The sequence below is a fragment of the Sceloporus undulatus genome, chromosome 4 (genome assembly GCF_019175285.1).
Source record: "Sceloporus undulatus isolate JIND9_A2432 ecotype Alabama chromosome 4, SceUnd_v1.1, whole genome shotgun sequence".
In the NCBI taxonomy this organism is placed as follows: domain Eukaryota; kingdom Metazoa; phylum Chordata; class Lepidosauria; order Squamata; family Phrynosomatidae; genus Sceloporus; species Sceloporus undulatus.
The window spans coordinates 118984979-119002368 of record NC_056525.1 but is presented as its reverse complement, the minus strand read 5'-3'; the positions used below and the strand labels follow the sequence as shown (position 1 = coordinate 119002368).

The 17390-nt window shown below is 39.9% G+C and overlaps 1 protein-coding gene across 3 annotated transcripts in view; it reads right to left on the bottom strand.

The window, feature by feature from the left end:
• TPR (translocated promoter region, nuclear basket protein) overlaps window positions 1–16532 on the bottom strand; it is a 68745-nt gene extending 52213 nt beyond the window's left edge. For all 3 annotated transcript variants that reach the window (XM_042466365.1, XM_042466366.1, XM_042466367.1), the window contains exons 1-8: window positions 16350–16532; window positions 12596–12700; window positions 12189–12262; window positions 10343–10439; window positions 7944–8047; window positions 5823–5987; window positions 3518–3610; window positions 1535–1615 (exon numbers count right to left, since the gene is read on the bottom strand). In XM_042466365.1, coding sequence (XP_042322299.1) covers window positions 1535–1615; window positions 3518–3610; window positions 5823–5987; window positions 7944–8047; window positions 10343–10439; window positions 12189–12262; window positions 12596–12700; window positions 16350–16500 — 870 coding nt within the window. In that variant the 5' untranslated portion in view covers window positions 16501–16532. The remainder of the gene's footprint in view (window positions 1–1534; window positions 1616–3517; window positions 3611–5822; window positions 5988–7943; window positions 8048–10342; window positions 10440–12188; window positions 12263–12595; window positions 12701–16349) is intronic.
• Window positions 16533–17390: the final 858 nt, after the last annotated feature.

Here is a 17390-nt window from a genome sequence, read left to right as displayed (position 1 = left end):
AAGCTGAAAAATCTAACTGTGGTTAGAGTTAGCATTCCATAATGTGGCTACCAAAGCTCATTGTGGCTTATGCACTAAACTGAAATGAAGAGGCATAATCTGCAACTTCAACTAGGACAGATAAACTATCCCATAACCTCCATTTGTCCAAGATTCAATCTGAGTTTGAGTAGTACGTATTTAGCCCACCATTGCTTCCAGTAGTTCAGGTTCTGCACAGCTTCACCTATGTCCAGAAAGATAGATCTGAGTGTCACCTGCATACTGATGACACCCAATCCCAAATGTTCTTATGACTCACAATGGCTTTGTATATACATTAACATGGATTGGAAGCAGACTGTAACACATACAACCCCACAGTTTTTCATCAAGGGGCAGAGACACAATTCAGTATTCGCTCTATAGAACTGAGGAGGTAGGAGTAAAAAATGTAAAAATGTAAAGAAAGTGACATTTACTCAAACCTCAAGGAGCCAGTACAGAAAGAAGCCATAACAGCTGTTACCAAAAGCTGTTGGGAAACTGAGGAGGAGCAATTGAGTTACATTACTTCATCTCTTGATAAAGATCATCCATCAGGGGAGCCAAAGCAATTTCTGCCCCAAAACCAGGCCAGAACAAAATGAAGTTAGTCTAGATAATATTTATCTTCCAAGAGCCTTTACAGTTAAGATAACAGTCACCTTCCCAAGCAACCCGGTCAAACAAGTGTAAACAGACACCATAAGTTAAAAATGTCTGGGTCTGAAAAGGATTCTTTCAGGAGCAGAATTGCCTCCTGAAAGATAACTGGCAACACCCCTCACAGAGATGCATTAACAACAACCCCTGAATTCACTGTCAGCCCCGTGCTGCTAATTCCAATAAGCCAAGATGGATTCAGTCAGGAAGGCTGGCTACACTGCTGAAAGCATCTTGGCCATATACTCTCACTGAAACCGATCTTATAAAATTAGATAAAATGGTGCACATGACAAATCATTGGGACTTATTTCAGCCTTAGTGTTAATAGATGAACTTGCCCTCAAAATGCCTAATAAATTCAATATGGTGGTCTGCAAAGGCTACAAAGTATTTTTTTAGGCAAATATTTTTTGTACCGCACGGAATAGCTCTACCAGATGCTTCTGTGTAATACTTACTCAAATTAGCTCTTGTTACTTCTAAATAGATATGTACAGGATTGCACTGCTAAAAGCTTTAGCTTTCACAGATGTTTTCGCAAGATAGCACTTATGAATAATTCCAACTGCAGCACAAATACCTGTAAATGCAGTGGGTCCACCATATTGGCGAGCTAGCTAAACACCCACAGACTCAAGTTTTTGCAGCATGCCTCATCCCATTATTGTCAATGGAACCACACTGACATGGCTGCCCATGTGTTGCCGCCCACTGACTACAATGGGTTTGGAGCATGCATACTTTTTCACATCTGCATGGGGGGGTAAAACCAACCCCTTGCAGATGGGAAGGGTGTACTGTACATTTAAGTAGAAAAGACCAACTGCTGCAATGTTTGATATCATACCTTGTATAAATTAGACAACTTGATATGGGCATTTAATTCATTATGGAATCTTTCTTCCATACCAGCTTGCTGTTCTTTTGCCTGCAGTCAATACACAAACAATAAAGAACCAAGAAATATTTACATCACAACAGCAGTTCAGTACTAACAAATAAGCATTAAAAATCCACTACATTTGATATGGAATAAAGGGTAAAATCCTCAACTTTTTGATATCATAGTGGAATAGCTTTCAAAACTAAACTTATACCAGACCATTTCATTTCAAATTCAAATGTTTCAGTGTATTTTCCAAATGCTGCCATATCTGGATGGATATGCCATGAACACTTTCACTGCATTGCTTGTAAAAAAATCTCTAGATATCTCAGTAACAGAGCAATTCTACCTACTGATGTCAAGAGGGGGAATAATTCCTCCAATGAATCCAAAGAAACTGCATCTCCATTTTTAAATTTGTTAATGAACTGCCTTCAAGTCAAACAGTGGGAGAAAATTGCCACCTGCAGATCATACGTCAGTCTGGAGGATAAGAAGAGGGACTGGGAAGGCTATGAGTTCCATAGTCTGTCCACCCAAAGTCTCTCCTAGAAAGTTTCTTGGCACAGCCCTGATCTTTTTACCAACATCAGAGTTCTAATGTTGAAAAATAACTGCTGCAGTATCTGTGGTTAAGTTTGCCTCATCCAAGAGCACTTCTCTATTACTTTGCTCATGGAGTGTTTGTACTTGAGACACCTACAGAGAAAAGACAAAATTGGACGGGGAAAGTACCAGTCAATAATGATCCAGCTGCCGTCAGGCAATAAGATTTTGTCTGGGGAAAGTTAAAGATTCCGTGTGGCAGTTGGGATTGGACACTTAGGAAACTGCCTGGTCCAGAGAAGGACAGTTATAGGAAGGGTTCCAGGGAAAGACAGGATCTGTTCCAGAGGGGACCTTGGTTATAGTATAGAATGAGGGAATTTTAACCAGAGAGCGACTCTAGTTGAGAGAGTTATTATAATTAGTCTGAGTGGCAATACTATTTGTGTGTAGGCTTAGGAAAGTAGGCAGGAAGGACAGAGTCAGTGTCCTTGAAGTCTAGTAACAGCGTGAAGTCGAAGGCTTTCATGGCCAGCATCCATATTTGTTTGTGGGTTTTTCAGGCTATGTGGCCATGTTTTAGAAGAGTTCATTCCTGACGTTTCGCCAGCATCTGTGGCTGCCATCTTCAGAGTAACAGTGTTACTCTGTAGAGTGTTTAACATTTGCAACAAAGAAACCTCTAAGAAATAACAAGTGCCTGAACCCACAACTGTTTATTTCAAATCAGTTCAAATAATAACTGTTTAAATTTTCTGTATAATAAAGTTCCTATTTTATTTTATTAAAAGGCTTGTCTGCAGTATAAATTATTTCCACGCGACTATTGTGAACCAGAGTTTTAAAAAGGGTCTGCTCAAGTTTGGGGACCCACTGTCACAAAAGTGAAATTTTGGTGGCAGTTAAAAGAGTGTGCATCTTTTGAAACATTAGTAAAGTGAAATAGTAGTGTCTTCTTCACAACACCTACAAAGGAATTACAGCGGACCCTTGTTATATGCTAGGGTTTGGTTCCAAGATCCCCCGTGCATAATAAAATCCGTGGATGCTCAAGTCCCATTAAATATAATGACATAGCAAAATGGTGTCACTTATAAAAATGGAAAATCAAGGTTTGATATTTGAAATTTATACTTTTTTGGAACATTTTCAAACTGTGGATGCTTGAATCAGTGTATAAAAAATCTGTGTATAAGAAGGGCCGACTGTACTGAATTGCAGCCTAGGACTCCTGAGCCAAGTGTACCTATGTTTGCTCAGAAGTAAATTTCACTGAACTTTACAGGACATGGCTGCAGCCATATGGGAAAGTAAAAGCAACAACAAGCATAAAACCCCTTCAAATATTGTTACGATATTGTCAGTAGTGGAAATCAAAGCAACAGAAATAATGTTTACCTCTTTCAGTTTCACTAAAAGATCTTCCACATGTTTCTGCAGATTTTCATTGGACTGTTTAAGTCCACTGACTTGATCTTCCAGCCTGGAAACCTATGCAAAAGTAGATGAAAATCATGATTAAAGCCTCTGGAATATCAAGACTTAAATTCTGTATATACTTGACTACAAGATAAGCTCACATATAACTTAAGGGCAATTTGGAGGTCAAAATTATGGATTTTGATATGACCCATTGATAAGTCAAGGGTAAAACTTTGCCACAAAGGATGCAAAGGATGAAGCAAAACAATACCAAAGAATTTACAAAATTCTGGCAGGCATAACTATTTATGCTCACACTAAAGTCTGAATGGCTGAGAGAGTCGAGGGGGTTGGTGCTTCTTCTAAGTGCTCCCAGGACAGACTAAGTTCTTGCCTTTTGCCACTCTCCTCAAAGAAGGGGATGGGTCCATACAGAACTTACATACATATTATATACATTGACTCATGGATAAGTTGAATCAGTTTTTTGTTTAAATCCCTTTTAACTAAACCTAGGGTCACCAGATCCTACAGCAGCATATTACATAAAATAATTTTGTTCACAAATGTTGAGATGAAAGGAAATACTTCCCATAGTGCATAGTTGTATTACAGAATTAGCAAGTAAAATCAGCAAACTCGGCAAAGTCTGTTTATACAGTGCCATATAAGATAAGACTATCAGTAGTTACCGGTCATAATCAATTTATATAATTTCTGGTAGGAGATGCAAAATGCTTATGAATATCAGATGATAGGAAAATTGAGAGAAAGACAAAACTGTACTCATGTTTTGCTTTTGAGCTTGCCTTAGGCTGGTTTGATGCAGCACACCTCTTTTTATATTCCTAAGGTACATGAACATGCACCAAAGAATGGCATTTTGATACTAAAAATACCTAGTAAGATCTAGCATGCTTCTTGATTTTATCAAGTGGTAATGTGAAAGAGGAAAGGAAAAAAGTAAGTCTCCACAAACCATTCAAACTTTTAGGAGCCTCTATCATGTCACTATGCAGTCATATTTTCCAACTAAACTACAAAGACTCAAATGTTTTATCCTTCACAAGAGTGCTTCCCAAACTATTTAATGGAGAAGACTAAACATTGTGGCAGGGACTGATGCCATATTGTTATAATATTCACCTAGCTTCCTAGAAACTCAGCATGACAAGGAGTTGGTCTCTTGCAACCAACCCCATTCCACAGACCACCACTTTTGAACAGCTCTGTTATTTAGCTTTATTTTCATGTTAGCTTGCCCTGACTACATTTTTGCCATTTCTACTTTTTAAGATGGCGCACTACAATGGTAGAAAGCACTTGCTCCCCTGTCTTACATACACAAGCACACCCCTTCAATCCGGTAGTGAAAAAAATTCTGAAAAATAAATCTGGCACCCTTCTTAGCTAATTTTCCTTTTATTTTGAAGTATGTGCAACTGGTCAAGAGATTAGCCATTTTGGTGTTCTGTAGGTGAAATGTAGTGTACAAGTTGGAAAGTGGAGACAATGAGAGAAACTACTTTGAGGAGTGACTGGTGGCCTGTTTTGATGGAACACCAAAGCCAGGTTTCTGTCTGAATTCAAAAGAAACTATTCAAGGTACTGAACATCCTCAAAAACAATTCAGCACATTTGACAGTTCCTTTACGGTCTCAAGACGATGGCCAGCTTGGAGCGGCCTCTGGTCATTCCAACTGTGAGCATGCCCTTAGCAGTCCGGGACCATGGTGACCAGACACTGTGTTCCCAGGGCTGGCCACCACCGTGGTCCACAACAGACCGTCAGCAAGGAGAACTTTGTTGTGCTCCTTTTGCAGCCAGGTTTTGGGATGTGGCTTCAGCCTGATTCAGGGGCATGCGTCATCTGACACTGAAGGTGGCATTTTTGGCCCATCTGTTTCGGGCCTACAGTTCAGGATAAAACCCAGAGCAAGTTTCACCATCCCAATGGCTTGGAAGTCATCTGCTTCTACTGATTTCTTTTGCAGTTTTTAGCAGTAACAGAATGCCTGTCAGGAGCTGATACTGACAAAATTATTTCATCAAGATGACACAGAGCCTCAAATTTTGTATCCCTCTTGCCATCTTTGCACAGATATTTGTAGCTCAGATAGCTACTCTAGCAGAGGCAGTAAGGAAATACTCCATTTTGATAAGAGACTGATTCTCAATCAAGCAAAAAAAAAAAATAATATCCAAAAACAACAATCATGATCACTGAAGACTTATAAAAAACAAAAAAACAAATGTAAAGCAAGAAATTAATTTATTTTACCTCATCTTTTTTGTTCTCTAGGCTACACTTAAGCTCCAAAATTTCATTCCCTTTTTCCCGTGCAAGATGCAGGATCTCATCTGTTTTTGTTTTCAGCTCTCCATTCAGCCAAGTGTTCTGATTCTGTAACAATTCTTTTTCTTGCTCCATTCTTTGCTCACGGTGCTAAGAACAACATTACATGTTATGTGCAATCCATTTAAATCATAAAAAAGGGAGTGAAGAAAACAAACATAACAGGGATACACAACAGTTTCCCCCCCAAGTCCTATTAAAATAAGTGCTCGAGAAACTGGTATTATTCATGCATATGCTGGAATTCCTGTCAGATTGTTTGCAAACAGCTCAAAAATTCAATACAGGCTTCACTAACACACTACACCTATGTGGAATTAATTCAACCTAAATCCCATTACTGGCCATAACCACTCCCTGGTGCTCACTACTGAACTCTGATTGGGTATTCCCTTTCTTGGGATCTGCCTTCATTCCCCAAGATGCTTTCTCAGTTTCAAAATTGTGACTGCAAGTTACTTCTGTGCTTTTGCTCTCCCAAGTGCCTATGGAGACCTTAACAGAATCTCCCAGTTTTGGGTTATTTTTTTTTAACTTATTCCTTCTCTTTTTAGCCTTCGTGAGCCTTTCTTTTTTGTGTTTTTTATTCGGATTTATCCGATTCTGCAGAGACAAGATCTCAGTCTCGCTCTCACTGGAGGAGAGGAATATTTTTTTAATAGCGACCCTGAATCTGCCGCTGATGCTTGTCGCTCTTCAGGCTGAAGGCATAGCTCTCTGTTTTCAGTTATATTTTTGCTCTCTATGATCTGCTTACTCGCCATCCTGGAGGAATTGTTTGACTCAAAATCATCTTCCTCCTGATGTCTCTGTTTTGTGGATGGCTGTTGCTCACTTTCAGGGTCACCCATCAACTCATTCAATTTTCTCTTTTTATTTCCTACGCCTGCTGCCATTTTAATCTACATTCCTTATTTCCTTCTTAATTTACCAATCAAACTGAGAGAGGACTCAATGTCTGACCAGTCAGTAAGGCAGGAAATAAAAAAAAACCTGAAGACAGAGAGGTTGGAGAAAATGGTTATAACAGTTTAGAACTTTGAAATGCTGCCTGACCAGGTTGGCATGACGAGTAAACAAACCTATGCATTGTGGATTGCGTTGTCAGCCTCACAGAGAGTGACTGTTATTCTGAAGTACAAGACAACATCTAAAGTCAAATAAACCACTCAAAAGGAATCTGCTTATGGTTGTATGCCTTTTCAATACTAATACCAAACCAATTATTTATCTATCTGATTACATTTCAAAATTGTTTGCCTGCTTGATCCCTCTTAAATCAAACCACGTAATATGGGGGGGGGGATAGATGTCCGTTATGTAGGTAATGAATGGTAGGGTTTTGAAGCCTTCCATGATTTTGGCTGTGAATTAATTAGTGTATATTTAATTTATAAATTATTTTTGAATGATTTTTTTTAATGAACTGATTGATTCAACATCCCTGATGTATAGATACAAGTGTATAAGAAGTTTGTTTTCGCTTTATCTATGCTAAGTGTCCGTTACTGTTTCCACCAAGTTGAAGCTTGAGCTTATCACTTAAATTGTCCTATTTGACTTTTGATTTTTTTCCCCAATTGTTTATTTATGTCATGTTGATTTCACTTTTTTGATGTACACATATAATTGTAGGAACAGTTTGCTACATATAGGATCACCCGTTATGGGAACAGTTCATCTAGTTTATTTCTAATTTGTATATTCATAGAATCATAGAATTGTAGAGTTGGAAGAGACTACAAGGGCCATCCAGTCCAACCCTCTGCCATGCAGGAACTCTCAATCAAAGCATCCCTGACATATGGCCATCAAGCTTGTGTTTAAAGACCTCCAAGGAAGGAGACTCCACCACTCTCTGAGGGAGTGTGTTCCATTGTCGAATGGCCCTTACTGTCAGAATGTTCCTCCTAATGTTGAGGTGGAAAATTGTATAAATAGTCCTTCATCTGTGCTGGTTTGTAATAATATTAGAATGAGAATGAGAATGTCTTATTTCAACAATTCTACAGAAGAGTTGGTCACTACTCATGTTTAAATACTCACTTTTACAGAAAGGGCTGATGTCTGAAGCTCATCAAGGTTTAACTGTAGTTCTATCTTTGCAGTATTTGCTGCTGTAAGTTTCTCATTCAGACGCTTAACATCCTCTACAAAAACAGAAACCCCAGAATAAAGAGACCACTTTGAAATGTCAGTTATTATTGCAGACATTAAAGCTAATCTGCTTCAATGAAATCTGTCACACCATATCATATTTATTATCTTTTTTAACAATGGAGAAGTTCAATGCCCTACTTACAATTTTCAAGGCAGGCCAGCAAGGATCAGTAACTCTGACAGGCCTTGAGGCACTCCAAAAAGGAGCTCCCATGGGGCATCACCCACTCATGCCTTTAAAATCTGGGAGCAGAAGTGACCCAAGTCCAGTTTGGTGACTTCTTCCTAGCAGATGCTGGAGATAAGGCAAGAAGGGGTCTGGGGCCCAGAATACCATGGAATGGAAGCAAGACTGTGCGTTGTCCATCAGGGACATATATTATATTATAAAACTCAACAAATTTAATATGGGTGTGATCTATTCCGTTGGTGTTCAAAGTGAAGTTTGGGTTAACTGCAATCTTATTTACAAACTGCTCATTCTCAACAACAAAGTGAGCCCTTGTGAGTATCTCTTCAACAGAACAATTGAACTGTGTTGTCCAACAAGAGGGGAACTACTTTTTAACAAGCTCAACTTCACCACTATGCACATAGAAACGTTTCCTCTATTTTTGCACAAGTGAAGGCATGATCAAGGTGCGGCCCCCTGACTTCACTCATACTCCTCTTTTGCAGCCCACTGAAGATCTGAGGAAACACATTTAACATCATTCTTTGGATTAGAAAGCTGTACTCTTTCTCAATACCCGATTTGGTTTTCACACATAGTTTTACAATGGGACAAAAATAAGTCTCCCCCCCCCAGATTTTGTTTACCATATACACTCATGAACAAGTCAGCCTCATGTGTATGTCAAGGGAAGCTATTAGAACCAAAACCATGGATTTTGATATGACCCATGGATAAGCAGAGGATAAAACTTAGGGGAATGTAACAAAGGATCTAAAGGGGAAAACACCACTTCCTTCTCTCCTTTTCCTTCTCTGAACCTCTCCCGACCACCTAACACCACTTCCTAGGTTTGCCATTATTGTGATATTGTTTTATGCAAAGGTCATTGGCCAAAAGCAATAACATTTGACTGACTGACTAACTACTTCCTAGGTGCTGGAGAAGAAGGTTTTAACATTGGATTTAAAAGGGAAGAAAGTAGAGTTAAACGGGACTCCCACTATTTATCAGAAGACTTCTCCCCAGACAACAAAGGGTTAAATGTTGGGGGGAGGTGCATAGCTGATGAGATGGCGACTGACTACTAAGATGGGGGAATCGGCAGAAGCAAAAATATTTGAGATGCTTCTAAAAGAGTTTTTAAAAAGTCTCCTTGCAATATGAGGGTTGAGCCTGCCTTTGGGGCGAAATAGACTGCCCCTTTGCTCTGGCTTTGGGGTGGCATCTGAGCACAGCATTTAGATGCTACATACTGTAATACCGGCCTCCAAACTAGCATCATGCCATCCGCCCTACCACATGATGGACAGCTTTTTGGTGCTCCAGCAGCCCGGCATTCAGAGCACTGAAAAGCCGCCGTAGTGGTGGGAAAGCTGGCTGTTTTTCTGGCACAAAAAGGAACAGCATTTTGCCACATCTTTTTGTGCTGGAAAAAACTCAAAGTGGGACTGTGGCATGTGGCTGCCATGGCGCCCACCTGGCTTTTTCAGGGGCAGTCGGCTTCACCTTTTTGTATACCTTTTGGGGCTGTCCACCCTGGGGCAGACCATAAGGAGCTGGACAAGGGTCCAGGCTCCCAGCTGTCCAGAAACATCAAGGACTACAAACCCCATCTGAGCTGTAAGAAAGATTAGGAACATGTACTAGTCACTGGCATTAGATTTATGGTTTATTTTACTGGCTTGGCTGGAATGATTGCATTCTATAACTTACATTACTCTTTGTGCCTGCAAGACAAGGGGTTCTACATATAATGATATCCTTTGCTCTAGAATTCCTTAGTTAGAATAAAGCTTTTCTTTAAAGTACTCTGCCTCTCTCACACTTCTTTTTCACATGCCTTTGGCAAGGGAAAGCATCTGTGGAATTTCTCCTAGCAAAGTCCTGGTGTATTGCTAACGGGGAGGATCAGGTAATTTACCAGGTGGCAGCTATATGAAAAAGGTGGTCTCAAGAGGTCACATCCAGCTCAGCAGGAGTGGAAGGAGGGTCCAGAGGACCTATAATATGTGCAATTTTACTCTATGCCATGTGTTTCTTAATAAACACCCCTCTAACTTTTTAACAGCCTAATGGTAAGACCCTTTCAATCATAAAATGTTATGTTTACCATTTAAGCGCTCCAGCTCTTGAGCTCTTCTCTCACTTGTTTGGACCAAATCTCTCTTCTCTGCCTCCAATTCTTCTTTTGCTCTAGTCAATTGACTCTAAGAAGAAAGGACAGAAGGGAATTTTAAAATTACAGCAGCACAGTAGAAACAGATCTAATTTAAAGAAAACCCAATCAGAAAATCAAATCCTTAGAAAAATCCTATGTAAACCATTAAAAATGTTTGGCCCAGACTTTATTGAAGAGAAAGAGATACATTATACTTGATGGAGACAGTATATTTAATCCATTATAATTATTTATATTCAGATGAGATCAAGGTTATAAGCTGCCAGTTTATTAACAGAGGGATACGAGATATCAGTCCTAAAGACACACACACACACACAGAGGATGTGCCTTTAAGCAGCTTGTCGACCAATTACAATCCTATGAATATTATAAGGTTTTCTTAGATAAGGTAACAGGTGGGTTTGGCAGTTTCTTCTTCTGAAAAAAGGACTACAGCACCTGGTATTCATTGGTGGTCTGCCATTCAAGTATTAGCCAGGGCTGGCCCTACCTAGCTTTCAAGATCAGATGTGATCTGGTGCCTTTAGGGTATTTAGGCCCACCAATCCTACAGTAGTTACTGCAATCATACCTTCTTTGCTGATGCTGCTCATGACTGGTTTAGAGTTTATAGAAGTATAGATGTAAACATTTGAGAATGCTATCAAGACAAAACTGGCTTCCTTTAAATTCAAAACCTGAGCAGTACATACCAAAGTGTCCAAGCCCTACTGCCTATCTTTAAAACTCTAAACCCTAGGTTATCTGAAGTACTGCCTATAAATGAATGAATCTGAATGACTTAAGAGTGGCGATAGAGGTTCTGCTCAAATGACACTCTCAAGATCTATCAGTTTGGAAGGTACATGAGACAGGGTCTTCTTTATGGTGACTCTATGCTTATAGAATATTCTTTCAGGGGAGATGTCCAGTTTCTCCGACTCTAATGCCTAGATGCTTCAGTTCACTGTTGGCTGATTAAAGAATCTGGTCTTCACTTTATGAACTGAAAATTTACTATTGCAGACTTTTGTTTTATAGTTGTTTTTTGTAAACCACCTTCAGATCACATTATCTTAGAAGGCACAATAAAAACTATTTCACATAAACTGTTAAATGAAGACTCAGTAACCACCTTTAAGCACTCTTCCACATTCATCCTATCTGATGCATGAGTTAAGGAGGCAAAGTGTAATAAAAGCTCAATGCAACTGACTATTATACAAAGCAGAAGCAGGACTTGCTTCTATGCTTGCATTTCATTAGATGACTGTTAAACACACTCCCATATTGGTCTTCTGAAATAAACTGATAACAATGATTCAAGCTGTTAAAAAAGATTTGGACTGGGTAAATGTATTTAATAAGATAGTATCACATCTCTGAGCATATGTTCTGATCACTTTGTTTGTAGATTATACCTTGTGCAGAATACAGTTTGTTATAACAAATAAGACCTCAATATCAACAAAAGGAAAAGGAAAAAAGCAGCACTTCTTAGAAAACTGAAGAATGGAGATTTTGATTTGTTGTTTCAACACTTCACTACTTACCCTTACTACAAAAGAAGCAAACTACTTCTTTCTCTATAGATAGAAACCTACTCTGATTGTTATAGTAGCCAGTTCTAAAAAAACAATCTAGCCAGAAAATTATTATAAACAATAAGGAAACCTAATCCACCCCACTCTCACTATCAACAACACTCTCATAGAGCAGTATTATACTGTTTAATTTAGTGTGACACAGAACTTTGAAGGCTTCCATTCATTTCTATTATCAATACTTTCTGTACCTGTATGGATACACTGTGATCCTGAGCTGCTTCTAGTTCTTTATTTCTCTCAGTCAGCAACTTCAGCTGCTCACCTGGAAGAGGAGAGGGCATCAAAATGGTCAGCTTCATTTTTGCTTTAAAATCATATCACTTGTCAAAAATAAGAATAGCTAAGTGCTTTTGTTTTCCATCAAGAGTACAATGTTGGGATCTGACATCTACCCCACTATACCCAATTGGGTCTCAAGCACATAAAGTAAGGACAGGTAGATTTTTCAGCAGCTTCTTCCCTGCTGTAACATTTCTCGTATAGGTTTGTCTAAGTACAAGCCTTAGGGCTGTCTGGAAATGACATTTCTTCATGTATTGACTTTCATACGTATTCTGTGGGCATACTGACAGGTACTTAAAATAATTATACTTACCATGCTTGTTGAGTTCCTGTTGGAGATTCTGACATTCTTGTGTCTCACTTACAAGTCTCTCCTGACTCTGAGCCAGTCGTTTTTCCACTTCAAAATATTGTTGTTCTGCAAACAACCAATAACACAACTTCAAAATCTACTCCTTCAAGGAATTATACAAATAAGCCCTTCACAAAGGTTTTGTGAAATTGTGCACAACTCATGAAAAGCACCTGTGTGAACAGGTGAAATTATTTGCTCCAACATGTTTGCAAAATAGCTGAACTGATTACAAGTACTGTAATAATAATAAAACCGACTGTATAAAAACTCACAAGTTAGCAAAGCACGTAATAATATAATCAAAATCTAACACACTAATAATAATGACAAAACCATTACGGACACATTTTTTTGAACACATATCAGTACTGATAAAGCAATATAAATCTTTTACATTGAGAATCTGAAGCTCCAAACAATAGATACTGAGCAAGCAATAGAGCAAAATATGCATTTTTGTTGCACTTAACCCAAGTATCTCCCACCTCCCTTCACAAACGCTTCGTTTGTGGATACGTTTGCATTCTCCCGGTATTCAAACTACAGTGGGGCCTTGTTATAATGGTGTCCCTTATAAAAAATGGAAAATCAAGGTTTGATATTTGAAATTTATACTTATTTGCACATTTTCAAATCATGGATGCTTGAATCCGTGTATAAGAAATCCGTTTATAAGAAGGGCTGACTGTACTATATGCTATCAAAAGAAGTGTTACTCTGGGAAAAGTCACTGTAATGTGCAGTGCTGCTGGGAATGTGTGAATGTTATTCACTTCTCCTGAAAAATTCATCTCAGTCTTCATTCCAGGTTGTTATCACCCAAACCCCACAGCTTAATCCTTTGCAGGGTGAGGGCTCTGGATAGAAGTTGAAAATACATCTCAAGCAGTGTTTTTAAAAATGTGTGTTTAGGGGGCACTTTCAAGCCAAGGCTATACTTAACTCTTGACAAAGTAACTTACTACTACTGCCTATGAACAGGGATTTGCAGGACAAGGCCACAAAAAAAGAAGAAAGCAATACCACTTTTTATTTCACATTTTCAGCCTTAAAATAATTTAGTGCTTTAAATATTCTCAGCACCACCGTCATCTCACGTCATTCATTTTACTGTAGTTTAAATTTCAGGTTTCTATTTGACCACTTTTTATGGTATAATACTTTAAATTTCACTAGACTGAGAAGCTTGGTTATTGAGGAGTGCAGAATTAGTCTCCCTGATAAATATACTAAAGCAGGATGGTAATACCTTTTGTTTGTTGGAGTTAGCAATTTGTTGCCTTCTACTTAACTTCAGGAATATTTAATGAAACGTAACAGTGAAGTGTAAGAACCATTGTGGCGTAGTAGTTTGCGTGTTGAACTGCAACTCTGGGTTAGATTCCTCACTCAGCCATGGAAACCCACTGGGTGACTTTAGGAAAGTCACATGCTCTCAGCCTCAGAGGAAGGCATTGGCAAACCTCCTCTGAAAAAATCTTGCTAATAAAACTCAAGGATAGCTTTCCCTTAGGGTTGTCATAAGTTGGAAAGGACTTGAAGGCACACAGCAACAACCACTGAAGTGTAATTTTCCACGTGTTTATCTGTGATGTAGGCCAGGCTTAGACAGAACATACAGCACGATCTAACTACTTCTTTGTAAAATACCACCTGTTTAACCACAACATGCTTTTCTTCTAAACTATATAACAGCTGTATTTACATCATGTTCATTACAATCCTCAACTTTTCTGAAGATGCTATGATCACACTTTCTTTTTAAAACAAAAGCAATGCATGATGAATTTAAAAAAATTTTTAAACACCATGTATTCTGTTAATTGATGAGACACTTAGCTACGTCACTTGACATCTGTATTTCAAAAACTCCATAGGTGAATTCATTACAGAGTGGAAACTCTCTTCTGAGGACTGGACAGTCAACAGAAAGAAACTCCAATTTCAGTTTCAGAAATCTGTCTTTTTAAAAATGCAATTCAGAGAACTCTGAGTGGCTAAAATCAGCACATGAACTGGAATGGAAATGCTTCTAGTAGCTCCATGTTCTAACATCAACTGTTCAACCCTAAGGGCTCTGAACCTATTGCTTTAACACCTACATTGGGGAGTCCTTTGCACTGTTACAAGCAGATGCTTCTGTGCAATTAGGAACTCTGTGCCAATTGGTTTCTGAATTGGATGGTAGGCTTTGCATGGACCAGTGTAAACAACACAACCTACTCAAGGCAGGGCTTTGTACGATACATGTAAATGTCTGGACAGACCTACTGGCTACAGGAAGGAAGGTGACAGGGCTACTTGTCCTTGTTTATGTGGTGAGCCACCTTCAGTCCCATGCCAAGAGAAACACCTGAATAGCTTTATATTCACCTGAATAGGGTTATGGACTCTAGTTTTATCATATCGTCTCTGAATAGTGAAGTGGATCTGTGAGATACTAAGGCCCCATACAGACAGGCCAAAATAAAGCTGCTTCGGGTCACTTTAGAGTTATGCTGTTTAAATGATGCATGCATCCTAAGAGACTGGAAGCCGTGCCAAAGCCACGATCCAACCCTAAGGACAGGAGTGCAGCTTTGGCACAGCTTCCGGACTCTTAGGATACATGCAACATTTAAACAGCATACCTCCATATTTTGGCAGTCTGTATGAGGCCTAAGTGAATCTTTGGGTGCCTACAATGTTGTTGTTATGTGTCTTCAAGTCAGTTCTGACTTATGGCAACTCTAAGACCAACCTATCATGGCATTTTCTTGGCAAGGTTTGTTCAGAGGGGGTTTGCCATTGCCTTCCTCTGAGGCTGAGAGGGCGTGACTTGCCACACCGGGTAAACCCCCAGTGGGTTTCCATGGCCGAGATGAGATTCAAACCCTGGTCTCCAGAGTCGTAGGCCAATACTCAAGCCATCGTGTCTCTCTTCCTGCAGAAGCAAGGCTCAAGTTCAGTGGCGCTTCCTCCTGGATAAACCAAAGTAACCTTCCAGATTTAGACACTTAAGAGTGACAAATTCTAAAGTCTGTTTCAGTTTTTAAAAAATAGACTCTGAGCATCACTCTAACAACAAATATGTTGTTGTTCATGTGTGTCTTCAAGTAATTTCGGATGTATGGTGACCCTAAGGCAAACTTGACACAGGGTTTTCTGGACACAATAAAAGGGGGGGGGGGGTTGCTTTTGCCATCCTCTGAGGCTGAGAGAGAGTGACTTCAGTGGGTTTCCATGGCTAACACCTGCAAATAAAGCATCTGGCGACGAAGGCAGTAAGGCTAGCGATACTGAAATTCAAGAGAGAAATAACAAACAAGAATGCTTTGATAGCAATACGTAAACAAGCAAGGAGGTTTAGGTTCCTGGAAGCTGATGGCAGAAGCAACCAAGATATTGATTTGGACGGGCAAGAATTTGAAGTCAAGGCAAGCCATGTATTCAGAAGGAACATTAAACTCAACAAACTCCAACTCCCAGAATTCCATAGCCTTGGGTCAAAGAGTTAAAGCGGTGTCAAACCGGGTTATTTCTCCCGTGTGGACGCTCAAAACGCCATAATGGAACCATAATACTAGAGTAGTTGCTGCTCCTTCCTTTGGTGAAGGAGCATACATAAACATCATCATCATCATCATGATCACTACTACTACTGCTGCTCCACGCTGCCTCTGGCTCTGTGCTGCGATCAGCCCGTGCTATCTGCCTCCTTGCCCCGACTCACCGCTGTCCACCTTGTAGCGCTCGTGGCGGCTGCGGAGGGCGTCGATCTCGCTCTGCTGGTCGGCCAGGAACCGCTCCAGCTTCCCTTGCACGGCCTTGGGCAGCTTGGCCAACTCGGCCCGCTCCAGGAGCTGCTGCAGCACCGCCGCCATCTTGGGATGCCTACGGCGGGCGAAATGGAAAAAAAGGACTCAGCGGCGCATGCGCAAAGCGACACTGCCGGACCGCCTCCTCCTCCTCGTCCTAGGACGTAGAGATAGGAAAATATAGACAGACGCGCGTTCAACTGGATGCTCGCTTGCGGGTAAAAAGACCCCCAAATCTACTTGAAAGCGTCCTCCTCCTCCTCCTCGGACGTAGAGATAGGAAAAATAGACAGACGCGCATTTGACTGGATGCTCACTTGCGGGTACAAACACCCCCAATGACATAGAGAGGCAGTATGAGAAGGTGGCCCTGTTTTGGCCCTGTAGCAAAGTACAATAACAGACAACAATAGACAAAAAAAAAAGTGATTGTGGGCCAACCAAATTGCACAAAATACACACTGCAAGCTCTGGAAAGTGTAGATAGACGTGCGTTCAACTGGATGTTCGCTTGGGGGTTAAAAAAGCACCCCAAATCCACTTGAATGCCATAGAGACATGGCCCAATGCTGGAGGATTCTGGGAACTGTAGTTTTGTGAGACATTTAGCCTTCTCTGTCTGGTGCCGCAATAAACCACAATTCCCAGGATTCCCTAGTACTGAGCTAGGGCAGTTAAAGTGGTGTCAAACTGGATTGTTTCTGAAGTGTGAATGCATCCTCATTGAACTTTCTTTCTTGTACTTTCATCAGTCACTAAGGTCTGATTCTCGACAAAAGTAATGATTTGAGAACATATTATAAGTTTATCTAATTTACTGGAAATACTGTATTGTTTCCTAAGCTATCTTTGATATGTCTGTTAATGTGTGATGTATGGTGTAATTTGTGACTTTAAAGATGAAATGAATAATACATTGGATTTTTAAAAAAGTAACGATTTATTCATAGCCTTGA